Genomic DNA, 18,260 nt, shown 5'->3' with positions numbered 1-18,260 from the left:
AGAGACGGAAAATAGGAGAGAGAAATTAAAAGACATGGAGAATAAAATGAAAACGTCCAACAGTAATAATAGGAGTTCCAGAAGCAGTTTAAAAATGACTAGCGATTTTCCAGGTTTGATAAAAGACATAATTTCATATAATCTTCGCCCTGTCCTGAGAAGGATAAATTAAATCCACAGATTAATTTAACTGCAGAACTCCAGAGTCACAGAGAAATTTCAAAGGCACCTAGACAGAAAAGTTAAATTATCTATAAAAGAACAACACTTAGAAAGACACCAATAATTTAAAAAATCTTCAAGAAGGGAGAGCAAAATAAATTAATTTTCACACAATCAAATATTAAGAGAGTTTTCCACTAACCCCTGAAAGAATTACAAAAGAACCTGCTTTGGGAAGGATCCAGAAAGAAAGTATAGAATCTAAGAGGCAATGGTGAGCAGAGAAATCAATTCAATAGGTGGCAGGAAGGATGAAAAAGAAGCAAAGGCACATAAAATGAAGTGGTATAAATACATTTAAATATATCCATTATCACAATAAATGTAAATGAATAAGACTCACCAGTTTGAAGATAGAGACTCACAGGTCGGATAAAAAGCAATTCCAGCTCTGTGCTATTCACAAGCAGCACTCCTAAAAATATGATACAGAAGTAAAGAAATGGGAAATTATAAGCCAGTTAAGTACTATCCCAAAAAAATGTCTTCTAGCTATATTAACATCAAAGTAGACTTTCTGCCAAAAAGCATTATTGTGATAAAGATCCTTACATAATGATAAACCCAAAATCATAGTGGAAGATTTAACACAATTCTTTCAATTATTGACAAAGGACGAACAAGGATATAGAAAATTTGAACAATAAAATGAAAATGTAGACTCCTCCACCACCAAATTAGAGAATACTCTCTTTTCAACTATCTATAAAACACTTTAAAAAAATGAACACAAAATTAAAAACTTTTGTGCATCAAAGGACACTATCAAGAGTGAAAAGACAACCTCCAGAATAGGGGATTATAACTCAAAGAATAAAGTAAATATACATGAATCTGCAGTGATATAAATAAATGATTGAATACATTAAAAAATGGGGGAAACGAGAAATCTTCCTGCCTTACAGAAGACTTCCAAATAATTTATGTAGATACCCCCCTTCAGGAGGTGGAGCTTAATTCCCCTCCTATTGATTATAGATTGAACTTAGTGACTTGTTTCCAAAGATAGAGCATAGGAAGGGGAAATAGTAACTTTACAAAGAAGAAATCTAGAAGATACCACCTGAACGCAGTGATGAAGATTAAAATCATCAGTGATATTCAAATTCCTGATATAAGATTATGAGAAGGGAAATTCCCCTTGTGATATTTTCCCCAAAATCTGTAAACCCAGTCTAATCATGAGAAAACATCAGTCAAACCCAAATTGAGAGACATTCTACAAAATATCAGACCAGTACTCTTTAAATCTATCGAAGTCATGAAAAACAAGGAAAGATTGAGAAACTGTCACAGATTGGAGGAGACTAAGGAGACATTACAATTAAATGTAAAGTGGTAGCCTGGATTGGATTCTGGAACAGAAAGAAGGATATTACAGGGAAAAAATGGTGAAATCCAAAGAAAGACTTAGTTTAGTTAATAGTATTGTGCCAATGTTAACTTCTTAATTTTGACAACTACACCACAGCTATGTAAAATGTCAACATTAGGGGAAACTGGACAAAGAGTATACGAGAACTCTTTGTATTATCTTTGCAACTTTTCTGTAAATCTAAGGGTTTTTTAAAAATGGTTTTAAAACAAAAGAAAAAAATCCCACAAAGAAAACTCCAGGCCCAGACAGAGATGGTTTCACTGGTGAATTGTTTCAAACATTTAAGGAAAACATAACAGCAATGTTACACCAACTCTTTCAGAATACAGAGGAAGAGTAATATTTCCAACACATTTTATAAGGCCAGAAAAAGCCTGACAGAGATGTTACAGAAAAGAAGATTCATGACTAACATCTCTCATGACCATAGACACAAAAAACAAGTTGTATATATGTTTATAAGTACATGAATATATGATTTATAAATAAATATATAAAATACATTATGACCATATTGGGTCATATGGCTTCAAATGGGTGAAGGTGGTCAAAAGGCACAAACTTCTAGTTATAAGATAAATAAGTCATGGGATGTAATGTACAGCAGGGTGACTATAGTTAACAATACAATGTTGCATATTTGAAAGTTGCCAAGAGAGTAGGTCTTAAAAAGTTCTCAGCACAAGAAAAAACTTTTGTAGCTATGTGAGGTGATGTTAACTAAACTTGTTTTGGTGATCATTTCTCAATATATACATATATCAAATTCTTATGTCATACACTTTAATACAGCGTTATATGTCAATTATATCACAGTCAAATTGGGGAAAAAATAAAATAAAAATTTTAAAATAAATAAAAATAAAATACATTATGACTAAGTTAGGTTTATCCCAGGAATGCAACCTTGGTTTAACATTTAAAAATCAGTCAATGTAATTTACCACATAAACATAGTAAGAGAGAAAACCACATGATACAGAAAAAGCACTGACAAAATTCAACAACAATTTATGGTGAAGATTCTCAGAAAATTTGGACTTCTTCATTCTGCTAAAAGGCAGCAAAAAAAAAAAATCACTAATATCATACTTAATGGGGAAATACTGAAAGCTCTCCCCCTAAGATTAGGAAAAAGATAAAGATATCTACTCTCACTAGTTCTATTTAATATACGACTCAAGGTCCTAGCCAGTTCAGCAAGGCAAGAAGAAGAAAGAAAAGGCATAAGATTGGAAATAAATAAGTAAAATAGTCTCTATTTGCAGATGATGTTATTGTTTACATAGATCACCAGAGGAATCTACAAAACAACCACCAGAAGTACTGAGTGAGGTCAGCAAGCTCACAGGAAACAGGATTGATATACAAAAATCAATTGTATTTTTACATATTAGCTGCAACAATTGGAAAACAAATTTTTAAAAATTCCATTTACAATAGCAACAAATCACAAAGTTCTTAGTAATAAATGTAACAAAGATCTTGCAAGAGCTGTACACTGAAAGTAGGAATACTCCTGCGAGAGATTAAAGAAGATTACATTAAGTGGAGACATACACCCTGCTCGTAGATTGGAAGACTCAATATTGTTAAGACGTCAGTTCTTCCCAAATCGATCTACAGATTCAACACAATCCCAGTCGTAGTCCAATGGTTTTGTAGAAATTGATAAATTGATTTTAAAATTTATATAGAAATGCAACAGACCTAAAAAAGGACAATCTTTTCAACAAACAATAAAGGAGGTCATTAGGGTGGGCCCTAAGCTAATGTGACTGGTGTCCTTATAAAAGGGGAAATTTGGACAGAGACACTCACACAGGGAGAAGGCCGTGCGAAGATGAAGTCAGAGATCCAGGTGACATTTCTACAAGTCAAGGATGAAAAGATGGCCAGCAAACACCAGAAGCAAGGAGAGAGGCCTGAGACAGATTCTCACAGCTTCAGAAAGAGTCGACCCTGCCACACCTTAATTTTGGACATCTAACCACCAAAAGGCGAGACAGTAAACGTCTTTTATTTAAGCCACCCAGTTTAGGATACGTCGTTCGGCAGCCCTGGAAAACTAACACAGAGTTTGGCAGACTACACAATAAATCAAACTTCCTTAAAATGAAAACCTCTACTCATCAAAAGACATCATTGGGAAAGTTAAGAGGCAAGCCACAGATCATGAGAAAATATTTGCAAACATACATCTGGCAAGGGACTAATATCTGGGATATATATATTTTTAAACTCCTATAACTAGTTAATAAAAAGACTGACGCCCAATAAAAATGGCCAGAATATTTGAACAGGTACTTCACAAAAGACGTATAAGTACCAATAAGTACTTGACAAGGTGCTCAATTTATTTGTCATAATGGAAACGCAAACCACAATGAAATACTGCCATACACCCACCAGAATTGCTAAAATTTAAAAGACCGTTTATATCAAATTTTGGAGATGTTCTAGAGCAAATGGAACTCTCATACATTCTTGGTGGGAATGTAAAATGGTACACCCACTTTGGAAAAAGGGCCAACAGTTTCTTTTAAAACTAAACATATACCTGCCCTATGATCCAGTAATTCCATTCCAAAATATTTATTCAAGAGAAAAAAAACATATATCCACCAAAAAAATTGTACAAGGATATTCATAGCAGTTTTAATTCATAACAGCAGAACATTGATAGATAAGCAATGGTATAGTCATACAATGGAATGCTACTCAACAATAAAAAGGAAGGACTGGAACACATCAGAGATGATTCTCAGAAATACCATGCTGTTGGAAAGCAGCCAAACACAGAGTTCATACTGCATGATTCCACTTACGTGAAGCTCTAAAATCAGTAAAACTAATCTACGCTGAAAAAAATCACAATAACAGTTGCCTCGGAGATTGGTGGGCACGGGTATTGACTGAGAAGAGCAGGGGAAACTTCTGGAGTGGTGGTAACGTTTTACATCTTGACAAAGGTTTGGGTCCCATAGTGTATTCATTGTCAAACCTTTTGAATGGCATATTCAAGATCTGTGCATCTTAATATATGTAAATTTTACCTAGAAAATTTATAAACAAATTTTGACCTCTAGTTAAATACGTAAAGAGTTTAAAGGTAAAGTGTACTGATGTCTTCAATTTACTCTGAAATGCATGAAAAATAGATCAATGGATGCATCGAGGAATGAATAGGTAGGTATGTGATGAAGCAAATAGGGCAAAAGGTGAATTGCAGATCTAGTTAGTGGATATATCATTGTTCACAGTAAAATTCTTTCAACTTTTCTGTATGTTAGGAAATTTTTATAATAAAATGTCAGCGAGAAATATGAAGACCACAGGATTTCCGGGGAGGGCAGCATTTTTGTATCTTAGAAGTCATCTCATTCTGTGCTAGTGTTTCTCCAAGGGCGATCTCTGCCTCACCAACTTATGAGGCACCTAGGGGCGCACTCAGACCGACTAAGTTTAAGAGCTAATGTTCTATATCCCTATCCTGGAGGATTTCATTCCACACTCAGGGCTTCGAATGCCATCACGCCACTGCCAACTCCCAAACCTTGATCTCACTTAAGCTCTAATTCCCGTTGGGCAGAGAATTTCCACGGGTCTGTCTCACAGGTCACTTAAACTCACCAGGTCTCCAATTGGACTCACATTTCCCTACTCCTGCTTCCCAGTCTCACTCTCCTCTCCCAGCATTCTCTGTCTCAGGAGAAGGCATCTTTCCACACAGTTGACCGAGTTGGAGACCTAGGGGGGTCACCCTACATTCCTCCTCTTTCACTTCCATTCATCTCAGGTTACAATGTCTCAATGATTTGGCTTCCAAAACATGTCACATCTCCCTCTTGGCCCCACGGGCAGTCACTGCCTTTCTCCAGTTGTCATGCTATACCTTCTGAGTCTTCTCCATGAGGGGAGAAGCTCAAAATACTATAGGCAGTTCGGATCCTGGGTGCGGACATGGCATCAGGCAGGGACTGCTCATCAGGCCATGCTGAGACGGCGTCCCACATAGCACAACCAGAGGGACCTACAACTCGAACATACAACTATGTACTGGGGGGCTTTGGGGGAAAAGAAGAAAAAAAAGAAGATTGGCAACAGATGTTAGCTCAGGTGTCAATCTCTAAACAACAACAAAATACTCCAGGCAGCAGGAAGAGTTAGGAGGTGAGGCGTTATGACACCCAGACAGAGGTTAAGTAAGGTGCCCGAGGTCCACAGCTGGGACGTGCTGAAGGAGGGATCTGAATTCAGGTAATCGGGCTCCAGAGTCGTTTAAACCATTACTCAGTATAACAAAAGTGGCTTTTAAATTTTCTTTGCGATCAGATTTGACTACATCTATGTTATTAGAGTAACACTAGATGCTGTAACAGATAAACCCAGGTCTCAGTGGCTTACTGTAACAAAATTCCTATCACAATGGTCTCCTCAAAGCAGCGACAGAGGAAGCCAGACTCCTAGCATTCTGTGACTCTGACATCTTCCTGGGGTCCTCCTCCCGTGCATTCAGCCAGCAGACGGGGAAGAGCTCATAGGATTGGGTGAGATGATTTACAGACCAGGTCTGGGAATGCCAAAGGTTACTTTTTCCCAAGTGTACCCCCAGCTGTGTGTCCTAGAGGAAAAGGAAATGGAGTTTGGTAAGTGCCTGAGTTTTCACCAAAATCTAAATGCTAATTCCAACTTACTTAAAATGGGGTAATTGAACATCTATTCTATACTTCAATTTGTGGTGGCTTATGCTTTTCAGGAAAATATATCCATAGTCAGTGCACAAAATTTAGAATCTTCTTCTCAAAAAGGCAAGAATATACAATTAGTCATATATTTACACATGTATATATATGTATAGATATAAATAATCAAATTTGGCAATTATTAAAACACTACATGATTCACATCTTATTCACAAATTGGCTAAAAATCTTTTACATGCTCAAAAGTAGGCCCAAAAACTCCCACAAAAAAACCCCACCCAAAATGGTGTCAGAATACGGGAAGTACCCTACATGGCTTCACATTAGCTATTACCAGAAATAAACGCAAATTTTCTAAGCCCTTCTAGATTAACTTTTAAATCTTAAAAGAAAAAAAAAGGCAAGGTGAAACCCTCTAGAGGAAAACAAATTCTCCAGAGAAACTCAAAAAAGGGTGCTATATGGGGTATGGCCATCCCCTAAGTATATATTTTAGATAAAAGTGACATAGAATTGGTTTCAGAAAAAATGGATTTGTAGATAAACTTTGCCTGTCTCCTTTAAAATGACTTGTCTAATATCAGGATGACTTTCAAGCTATCATTTATCAACCACCATGCGGCACGCTCTGTGCTGAGTGCCTTCCGTGCATCATCTTATTTCAACCTCACCACTAAGCTCTGACATCAAGTACTAAAAAGGCCCAGCACAGAACGGATACAGAAAGATCAAAACAGTCAACAGCAAAAGTTTACGTTTCTATGCACCTTGTTTCTAACTGCCACTGACCTCAAGTTGAGCTACCGAAGGACAAAGAAAACAGAAATCTAGAAATAAGCCTATAACAACATTTTGAAAATTGACCCGTTTTAATTTTTTTAAAAACAAAAAACAACACAACATCAAATTATTGTTACCATCTACAATTCAGTTATATCCAAACATTCTAAGACCAAACACAGTGCCCCGCGCAGAAGCAGGGAATTGAATGGGACGCTGAAGACACGTGCAGGTGAGTGCTGAAGACCAGAGTCCCAGCGGCAGGTCAGTCTTCCACTCAGATGCACGCCAAGGCTTTCTGTTTCACAGTTTGTTACAGTGTTTTACAGGAAGTTCTTTAAGATTTCATCCCAGACACCAGGTTTCTTCAATCATACACAGCTCCGTGACATGTTTCCATCCGATTGATAGGACTAAGAAGTAATTTTAATTTTTGTCTTTTTTTGGTAGCGCAGACGTACAACTATCAGCCAGATGCCTTTAGTAATAAACGAGGAAAGGAGAGGTAAGAAAAGGTCTGGGCTGTGCTGGGTGCTGGTTTCTCCTTGTCTTTCTGAGGGTGTGACTTCGGATGTGTTATATCACACTCATGCCACTACAATGATTAGGACTAGTAATCTTTTTTTAGATGATAAAAAGGAAAATACTCAATGGACATAAAAATGGTCAAAAGTTTTTTTTTACCGCAGGTCAATTTTTTTTTCCCCCCAAAAAAGATACAAAATGAACATATAATGGGGATGGTAACTCCGCTGGACATTCCAATTCACCCAGCTGCTTGTTCCCCATAGAGGTAAAGGGAACAGGCACTAAGTTTTATTAGTAACGTTATAGTAGTAAACAGATGTGTTAATGGCAGCTTATTTGAGGTCCATCAATCCTTTGAATATGTGTAGGAAAGCATGGCTGTCGTTCTCCAACTGCCCACATCTGAACACATTCAGCTACCATGGAAACTACAAAGGAAGGAAAAATAGATTTATTCCAAGATTCATTTACTGGGATTTTTAAGCGCCCTTTCTTCTGCAGAGCCCCAGAGTGGTGATAATGTGCTAGGGGCTGCTGTGTTTCCCGGCATGAGCTCCCATCCTCTGAGGGTCCTGAGAAGGATAGTGGATTGGTCCTGGAGCCCTCATGAAAGGAGGGGGTGGTCCCATTGGGTGGAACATGTGTGGCCCAAAACCTGCAGATGGGAGAGGACAAATTTGTTAGGCCTGTAGTTCCCTTGACAACCTTTGAAACCTCTCAATCTTTCTGAAGTCAAAACCACCTACATAGAAATCAAATGGATGAGGGGCTTTAGAAAATCTCAGCTCACAAGACTTGGTTAGGAATGTCGACCTTGGTTTTGGAAACCTTTCCTCAGACCAGGTTAAAAGAAAACTCCACAGACTCAAGGTATCTGCTAGGATGTCAACTGAGCCTCTGCTATCTACCAAACATGCCAATCCTACCAGACAAATTCGATCAGAATCTGAAAGGTGAGGAAGAAATCAGGCTGATGGCAGGACCCTGTCAACATTAACCTCAACGCTTTATACTAGATGGAGGCTGTTCAGAAACCAGGACTTTTCTGCAGGGAGAATGGGAACTCTGCCACAGGACAACTGGCTACTCGTGACTGACTGAACTGCTCACACTGTCATCTGACATTTTGTAGGTGCCATACACAGTGCTACACAAAGTGCCGGTCCTCGAACTGAGCCAAATGTAACTGAGCCTGAGCCAAAATGTAACTTAATGATGCGACCAAGCACACTGTTTTTCTGACAGTTTTTTTGTAACAAGACTGTCTTACTGAATTTATCTTCTGGCACCAGCTTCTTATCTTGTTGCAGACAGGTAATAAACGCATTGTGAAATGACACACGTCCACAGCTGACACCATAAGCCATGGTGCTCGGGCATCAGTTAGGATTTAGTTTAGAACAGGGAACAACTGGTGACAGATCACTGCAATCCAGTAACTCCCTCTCTGACTATACACATACTCAGATCTTCAGAAAACTGGAGACCTTCCAGGAAAAAAACGAACCATCAGGAATCCTAACAAATCAGCTTTACATGCAGACTTCTATGGGGCAAACTCCAAGGATTTAGACAAGTTAGATGTGATGGTGAGGTGTGAAGACAAGACTTTCACAAAGACCGTCCCAGGCTAAGTCAGACCTATTTACTAAGAAGGAAGATGAACGTTACCTGGGGGTGGGGGTGGGGCAATACCAGGGGGCGGCGGCAGGGCAATGTTCACCACGGCTGGAGGACCACTTGGGGGGAGGTTGAAGTAGTTGGCAGAGGCTTCTTCCTCTGCTGCAGGAGGAGGAGGAAGAGCTGGAGAAGAGAAAATAGCCAACCTTTATAGGGGAAGACAACTGTGCAACACTGTTCCCTCCACCGTTAAATCCTGGGAGGTCCTGCTGGGAGAACAGAGCTGCTGCAGGAGCCAGAGGCCTGGGTCTCTTCTAACCTCGGAACATCAAGGCAGTCTATCTACTTGGTAGACAGAAAGTCTGCACTCACCTCCTGGCAGTCCTGGAACCGGCTCTAGCTTGATTCCAGAGTCTGTGGTTCCATCCTTCTCTTTTTCTTTTCCTCTGGCTGCTTGGGACCTGGGAGACACAGACACACACTACATCAGCACTTTGTCCCACCTTCCGTCACACCTCTGCTTCTCATGGTCCCAGGGGAGTTCCTTCGCTCCTTGCCTCCTCTTCAGCACACTCTTTTCCCATAAATGCCACAGTGCAGAGTGGCTAAGAGTAAAGGTTTTGAAGCCAGAAAGACCTGGGTTCAAAATCCGCCAGAGCTGTTGTGAGGACTAGAAGAGGCACATGTACGGTTTGGCACACGCTTACTCAGCACACAGGAAGCACTCCAGATGGGCTGCAGCCGCCATGAGCCAGCTCCTCCCCGACTCCAAGCAAGAAACACCTTCTGCCTTTGAACTTTCAGGGCATTTTACCTGTGTCTCTCTTGTGTCATCATCACTTTCAAACTTAAATTAGCTATTCTTCTCCACTAGACAATCAGCCTGGAGAGAACGGAATCTAGGTCTAATTCATTTGTAAACTCTCAAATCCACCCTTCATACCCCGGCAGTTATACTTGGTCTATAATAGCTGATCACAAAAATCATGACTCTTCAAAGGGGGAGATTACTACACCAAAACCCTGAATAAATTTCCAAAGCAGCATCCTCCCAACAGCCAAAGGCGTGAAGTGTAATATAGAGAATGAAAAATTCTTTTTAAAGGTCCTACTGATTTAAGCTATTCACCAAAAGCTTACCAGTCTCCAAATAATGAAACAGTTTCTTGAAAATCTCAATAAAGACATTTAAAAATAGTCTAATTTTCACCTTCCCCACTTCACGTTGAGCCTGCGGCCATTGACAATCAACTTATTAAAGGACTTCTCAGCCGCCACTTCTGCAGCCTGCCTTGTGGCAAACTGGATGAAAGCACACTGCTGTCTCTGCACCACGGTGATCGTCCGGATCTCTCCAAACTGGTAGAAATGATTTCTGAAGAGAGACAGGCAGAGGAAAACAAGAGTTAACAACACATGAACATTCTAGGAGACTGAAAATGGATTAACTCTTTCACTGATTCACTACAAGGCGGGCGGCCCCACAGTTACCTACCTAACTACCAACAGGTAGTTCCCCCAACAGCCTACCCTACTGGGGGTGCTGCATATCGAGGGCAAGAAAGATCATGAGTAAACAAAGGTTATCAAACATCTCAGGGTTTTTCTCATGGAGGAAAGGGGGCTCCAGTAGGTTCCTTAAGGGCCTAAACTCTAGATAAGGGGTCGGCAAACTACAGCCCCACTGGCCCATGAACCAAGAATGTTAAAAAAAAATTTTAAAGGTTGTAAAAAAGAAAAAGAGAAGGAGGAGGAGCGAAGAAAGTCTGTCAACCCCCGGGGACCGTCTAGCTCACTTAGACAGAGTTTAATGGAGAAAGGCTACCAAGGGCAGCTGATACACTTTTAGGAGTTTCTTCTCCACCGTCTCTCTTCGGAAGCAGTAATTTCCATCACTATCTGCCCAGATGTCTCACTCAGCCAAGCAAAATACAAGCTAAGAATAATCCAAACTTACCAAATACCAATCTCTTTAAAAAGCCAACCATTTAAACTGTAAGAGTTTTATAATTGCAAAGCTCTCCCTCTCTATATAATTAATCATATCTGGATATGTGCCATCTTCAAAACATCTGAATTGGCTATTAGATCAAATACAGTCTCGTGTAATTATTACCATATGCAAGGATGGAATAAGCACTGTAGATTAACATTACTACTCTGACACCATAAAAGACAATTTTCTAAAGATTCTAGTCAGCATGATACGTATTAACTGTAGAGTGGCTAAAGAAAAACGTGCCTTGTACAGAATTACCATGCTTGCCTGTGTTTTTGCCAAAAAATTATTCCAGGGCAGTTAAAAGCGAAAATAGTTCATACAATTACATGCACAAACCTCAGGTCTGTCTCAGTGATGGTGTCACCCAGACCACCAACATACAGCGTGGTGATAGTCTTGTCCTCTGGTGGGTCCAGACGAGGCATGGTTGAAGCCCGCTTCAGAAGCTTATCTGCTACAGGGTCATTGATTCCATAATATCGGTCTTTAATGTTCTGATCAGCAAGGGGGTCATCTGGATCTGTAGGCTTCTCATGTCTATGGTTCAAGAAAGAACAATGCGTAAAGGTGAAACAAAGGAAAAAAATTTATAGGTATCACCCAATAGTAGCTACAAATACACACCCTGAAATGCCTTTGAACCAAAAACCCTGGCCATACCAAAACATAATTATCAAAATAGAGCTAATATCAAGTGATTTACTCTATCACACAAGGACTTGCCAGCCTTTTAGGAAAGCCATTTAAATGGCCATGTAGAGTGGCAAGTAGGGTTTCTGTATAAAGAAATGCTTTTGCCTGATCTACCCCAAAACAAATGGTAACCAAAACATGGCTATCCCTCTCCAGGTCAGTGGTTCTTAACATATCTGAGGTCTTGCATTCCACCGAGAGTCTGATGAAAGCTACGGACCTAGGCCTAGAAAAAGGCATAGATAATTTTGGTGGGAGTGGGATCAACCAACCCCCAGTTAAGAACCCCTAATCCAGACGCTTGGCAGTCTTGACTGAAACATACTCACAGCCCCTTAGAAGCCTGGCCTTAACTTGACTTCAACTACACACTGAGATTCAAGCCAGTCAGACCAAGACAGCAAAGACTTACAACTCAGGTAGAAACTTTTAGGGTCAACGTCCATGTTACATGGCACAGCAGTTTAGTTTCCCAAGGTTTAGTTATAAGTAAAAGTTCTATTATAAGTAAGAACAACAATTTGGGGCCAGCCCTGTGGCACAGTGGTTAGGGTCCAGCAGGCTCGCTTTGGCAATCCAGGTTTGCAGGTTCAGATCTCAGGCGCGGACCTACACCACTTGTCAGCCATGCTGTAGCAGTGACCCACATACAAAATAGAGGAAGACTGGCACAGACGTTAGCTCAGGGCTAATCTTCCTCAAGTAAAAAGAGGAAGATTGGCAACAGACGTTAGCTCAGAGCAAATCTTCCTCACCCCCCCAAAAAAACCCAAAAAAACAAGCTCTTCTAAATTTAATAGTCTTAAGTCATGAGGTATACCCCCCTAGTTGTATATATAAACTTTTAGATTTTAAAGTAGAAATAGTTTAAGCTTAAGCTAGCATCTCCCACTTCTTAGATAACTAATCATCTGAAGCAAATACTGAAAATGCAGCTCCGCTCTTGCCTGTACGGACACTCCTCTCCTCTCTTACATTCTCCTTTCACCCAGAAGGAGCAAATGTGGGGTCGATTCCTTTTGTAGTAGGGTGTTGTCCGGGCCAGTTTGAGCAGCATGTCACTGGTGGATGTGGCCTTCCCCAGCATGCCAACTGGCCGTGTTCCATCAGAGTTAGAAATCTACACAGGAATGACAAATTCAAAAGATAAATTATATAGACAGTATCCACTAGGATTCTTTTCTCAAATATAAAACTACATCAAGAGTGGCAGCATACCTCTCTCTCCATATTCTGTGTGTAGTACTCTTTGTTGACATCTGACTTTGGCATGTCATCTTTAAAAGACAACCCTGCATCACGAACCTGGATGGGCAGGCCTGGGACAAAGGAAAGGAGGAAAAAACTCAGATACACTTTAAAACATACCCATACTGAATATGCACAAGGAATACAGTATCATCCTTCTCTTCTCCACTTTATTTGCTACCAGAGGCTTTAGTATATTTTTATTCAAAATCTTTAGCACCACCAGGCAAATACCACTACAGAGCATTCTAAGAAACTGTCCAAATTCCTGAGCTGTCACGAAATTTGATGAAATAATGTTTTAGAAAATCTTTCAGATAAACAAACTTTGGTTAGCATCAGATTTGACCTGTAAATTAATAATGTATCTAGCTTTTATTATAACACAATTTATTTAAAATAAATGCAACAAGTAGTTTAGTTTTAGGCTGGTCCTACAGCTCCTCTGGATAGTCAGAGGCATATATGGGTCGCTGTATTCCAGAACACCTCCTTAACTAACATACAAATAATACTAAATAACATATGTCCAGAACTCTAATTAGTAGAGTAACCTTCTGAACTTAACACACACAAACTCATATTTTCCTTTTATTTTATTGTATAATAAAAATTCCTGCTGAAAAAGTATTTTTCTCATACACAAAAAATCACCGGCAGTTAAAAAAAAAAAATCACTCTCCAAAGCAGATACTCTGAAATAGTAGTAACATATCAGTCCTAACAACAGTTGAGACAAAAACCTAAAGCACAATTAGCCTATGAACACTGGCAGGGATTGGGAAGCAAGCTTTGCATCCAGAAGGAAGCCCAAGGCAAAGAAATTACCTAACACGGGAATGATGCCTTTACCTCCCCTTGGCCACAGGGATGTACTTGAGGGAGGTTAAGGCCAGTTCTGATTAATTCCCAACTTTTCCTTAAGTTCCTACTATCGTTCAGGAGGACTCTAGAAGGGCCTAGTAAGGTTCTCCTCTTCCTGGGAAAAGCAGACCACAGCAGACATTCTAAAGTGGGGTCACAACCAGAGACAGTGTAAGAAATGAGAGACAAAAAAACGCCTTCAGCTCTACGGGACAAGGCAAACGTACCATACTCGAGGTCCAAGAGGCAAGTCTGACAGACATTCTTCAATTTACTGCAGGTCTGGCATACTTCTGTCTTCTTGAAACGCATGCGGACCCCAGGGCACCAGCGAAACACTGTGAACGGCCTGGCACAGATCTTTAACACCAAGTAAGAGCCAGAGAGTTAATGGTCCTGACCTGGACATCAATCCAGGAGACAATAACAATGGGGGACTCAAAGAAAGGATCTCTGAGTCTAGGGTTTAGAAGGGACCTTAGTAATCATCTAGTAAATGCCACCTGATGTTCAATCCCATCTACAACACCCTTTCGCAGCAGTTGCAAAAATTCACATACTACAGAAACGAAATACTCAAAGTTCTCTCCACCCTAGAGATAACCACCATTAATAATTTGACCCTTAATCTTTTTTAGGGTGAGTGAGGAGTGTCACAGACTCCTTTGAGAATCTTATGGCAGCTGTGACCTTCCTCCTCAGCTAAAATGCTCATGTACATAGTCACACAACACTTGGTATAATATCTCAGGGAGTTCAAAGCCCATCCACAGACACCAGGTTAAAAACCCGTACATTAAAGGGCTCATTTTCTTACCTCCCACACTAAACAGTTAACAGCCAATGAGTATGAAAGTGACATATGAAAGTTGTACAGCACTGACTTTTACCAGAGGCCCTCAAACCCAGCAAGCTGAAGGCTACTTTGGTAGAGAAAAGGCAAATGAAATGAAATCATCACTCTTAAACAAGCACACTTACTTTGCATTCCTTCCCATACTTTTCTTTGGTCTGAAATAGAAAAAATAGAAAAGAACTGGAGTTACAGAAAGAAAAAGACTAGATGTCTGCTCCTTTCCTAAATGCAACCTCTAAAATGTGTCTGAAGCTCCCTGGCATCTTAAAGGAGCTGGGGAAACACCTTTTATTTGGCTGGGGGGGTGGGGGGCAGTGTGTGGTGTGTGGAGGGGTTATTTATTCCAAGCACCTACTATGAGTTATAATCTCTTGAGACTCTTATAGATCTAACGCCAGATAAGCATGTGTCTTCCCACAGCCACAACTCTCAGATTCACTTCTGGCTCCCAAGTTCCCTCCCAAGAACTGAAATTCCTAACAGTTTCTAAGGTCCCCACGTCAGGGAGGATGCAGCCATGGTCACCGCATTTTGCAAAGTTTAGTCAGAAGGTAACTACCACAGACTCATCCTGTGCTGATATCCTGCATGCAAATGTTCTGTTCCCAGAAGCTATTCAAACATCTTCATCTTATCAACATCAACACCTCTGAGACTGATCACAATACAGCTCTAACCCAATTATCAAATGTTAGCTGACACTAATTTTATCTTTATTTATAAGGATAAGGAGTGCCTTACACTAAAGAGACACAAGGTGCAGCGGCCAAAAGGCATCTGATTGGGAGTCAGGAAACCTAGTTTCTAGTCCTGGTTCTCTTCCTAACTGGCTGAGGTCCCTGGAGTCAGAATATCTGAATATAAATCCCAGCTCCACTCTTTATTCGATATATGAAAAAGATATACAGGCTCTTCGCTTCTAGTTAATACATCTACCCTCTAAGTAAATGCTCAACAATATTAGCTATTACTATGACTTCCACAACACAGGACTGTCGCTGAGTTCCAAAGTGAGAGGATAAGCATGACAGTCTTTGCAAATCGTCCTACGCTTTGGGTTTGCAAAGGAACATCAAGCAAAGGATGCAAAGGACAGTGTGCAAGGACCGTGACATTGACAGAACACGGACAACTCCTGCTTCACACGCGATCACTCACCATTCGGATATATGGGTTTTCTCCAAGACACGTCTGGCATAGAATGGGGAAGTCCTGGTGAAAATGGGAAATCTGGTTGAGGACCAGGCTCCGAAGAGCCTGCCACCTCAGCCACACTCGTGGGCACGGGGGCGGGGAGGCGAGGGGCGAGGGTGGAGAGCAGGGCAGGGACCCGAGGTCCAGCACGGGCCGGGGCGCGGGAGGGGGCGCTCTCTGCACTTCCGGCAGGAGGCGGGAGAAAAGGCCGGCTCGAATAGAGTGCGGGGGGCAGGGATGGAAAGGGTCCCGGACCTTGGCAAATCCCCTTCCCTCCAAACATGCGGGAGGGCCGCCCTCCAGCCTCCTGCTCCAGGCGAGCAAGGCCGCGGCGCTGGCTTCTCCCCGGAATTCCCTCGGTCGCGCCGCAGTCCCGGCCCTGCCCGCCCGCAGGAGGCGCGGTTTCGCCGCCTCGTCCCGTCCTCCTCCGGCCGGTACACTCACCGCATCCTCCCAGTTCTGCCTGTTGTAGGTGTTGGAGCCCAGAGAGGTCGCCATCTTGAGCGCGCCCGGGGGCAGCAGTAGCTTCCGAGTTGGAGAGAGGACCGCCACAATCCCGTGAGCCTCCGAGGCTGGCCCCGGCCGTCGACGTCTTATTTACGCGTCATGCGCGCCCTTGGGGGCGGAGCGTCGTGCGGCCTGACGTCGCCCGCTCGGAATTTCTTCTTTGAATTGGAGTCCTGGTGTGTTAACACTCTAGTGCTTCCTTCGAGTTGGCTACTTGGGATGAAGAGCCATGAGTACAATTGATTTATTTAAAACTTGAGTGAAAGAATAAAGGAACAAGTAATGAATGAGGGGCTGGGATTAAGACAGCCCTAGCTCCCACTGAGCGCTTATTATGCCAAACGCTGGGCGAACGTCTTGCTGTGCCAGTCTTATTTAATTCTCACAAAAACCCCACTGTGGGATTGCCAGATTCAGCAAGCAAAAACACAGAACAGCTAGTTAAATGTGACTTTCAGATAAACAACGAACCATATGTTAGTATAAATATGTCCCAAAGATATTTACACTAAAAAATGACTCGTTTATCTGAAAGTCAAATTTAGCTGAATGTCCTATATTTTATCTGGCGACCGCTACCCTCTCAGCGGGTGTGATTGTCCCTCTTAAAGAAAAGGAAACTGAGGTTAGAGAGATTAAGTAACTTGCTTCTGGTCGTGTAGCTAATATATGGCAAAGCCACAAATCCAAAGGCAATAGTATTGTCTTTACAACTTCTGAAATGAAAAGAGTCTTATGGATCAACACATACATTCTTATATCATTTTTGGAACAACTCATAACCACTCTGCCGGTACTTTATGTATTTCAAGCATTCTGGTACCACTTTCATAATTTTTGACATATCCTATCATCAAACTACCTAATATGTTTGTCACCATTTTTAAAAAACAGGTTTATTTAAAATAGTTTAGGTACGGCAAAATGTCACCCCTTTTAGTTGTACAGTTATGAGTTTTTACATACATTCACCACAAATATAGAATAGTTCCATCATGCCAAAAAGTTCCCTTGTGCCAGAGTCCATCCATTTCTCCCCACACACAGTCCATGGCAACCACTGGTCTGTGTTCTGACGCTATAGTTTTACCTTTTCCAGAATGTCATAAATGGAATCCTGTATAGCCTTTTGGGTCTGCCTGTTTTTTCTTAACATATTGTATTTGAGATTCACCCATATTGTTACATGAATCAGTAATTTGTTCCTTTTTATTGCTGAGAATTCCATTGTATGGATATACCAGAAGGTTAAAAAATCCATTTGCCTATTGATGGACATTTGAGTTGTTCCAGATTTTGGTAACTATAAATAAAGGCATTATAAACATTCACATACAGGTTATTGTATGGACATAGGCTTTCATTTGTAAATACCTAGGAGTGGGATTACTTGATCGTATGTAAAGTATGTATTTTCCTGTATGAGAAAGTCCTTGGGTTTATCTGAGCTTCTTGGATCTGTGGTTTGTTGTCTTTTGAAAATTCTTCAATGTCCTCTCTAAATATTCTTCTCCCTAGTTTCTTCTCCACCTGGGACTCGAATTACACGTTAGATCATTTGATATTGTCCCATAGATCTTGAGTACTCTGTTGTTGTTTCACTCTTTCTTGGGTTTCAGTTTGGCTAATTTCTATTGACCTATCTCTAAATTTCCTGATTAT

At 40.9% G+C, this 18,260-nt stretch overlaps 1 protein-coding gene across 1 annotated transcript; it reads right to left on the bottom strand.

Moving 5' to 3' along the window:
- Positions 1-7,153: 7,153 nt before the first annotated feature.
- Positions 7,154-16,665, bottom strand: RBM22 (RNA binding motif protein 22). Its single transcript, XM_046667914.1, has 11 exons — positions 16,536-16,665; positions 16,056-16,109; positions 15,023-15,052; positions 14,269-14,401; positions 13,148-13,248; positions 12,877-13,049; positions 11,573-11,773; positions 10,445-10,609; positions 9,607-9,695; positions 9,286-9,417; positions 7,154-8,269 (listed from the first exon to the last, which is right to left on the bottom strand). The coding sequence occupies exons 1-11, from the start codon at positions 16,587-16,589 to the stop codon at positions 8,139-8,141; spliced, it is 1,263 nt and encodes a 420-aa protein (XP_046523870.1). The 5' UTR covers positions 16,590-16,665; the 3' UTR covers positions 7,154-8,138.
- Positions 16,666-18,260: the final 1,595 nt, after the last annotated feature.

This window comes from Equus quagga, chromosome 7 (genome assembly GCF_021613505.1).
Source record: "Equus quagga isolate Etosha38 chromosome 7, UCLA_HA_Equagga_1.0, whole genome shotgun sequence".
NCBI lineage: Eukaryota > Metazoa > Chordata > Mammalia > Perissodactyla > Equidae > Equus > Equus quagga.
Note: the sequence above shows the minus strand (reverse complement) of the source record. Positions and strands in the feature narration are given on the sequence as shown.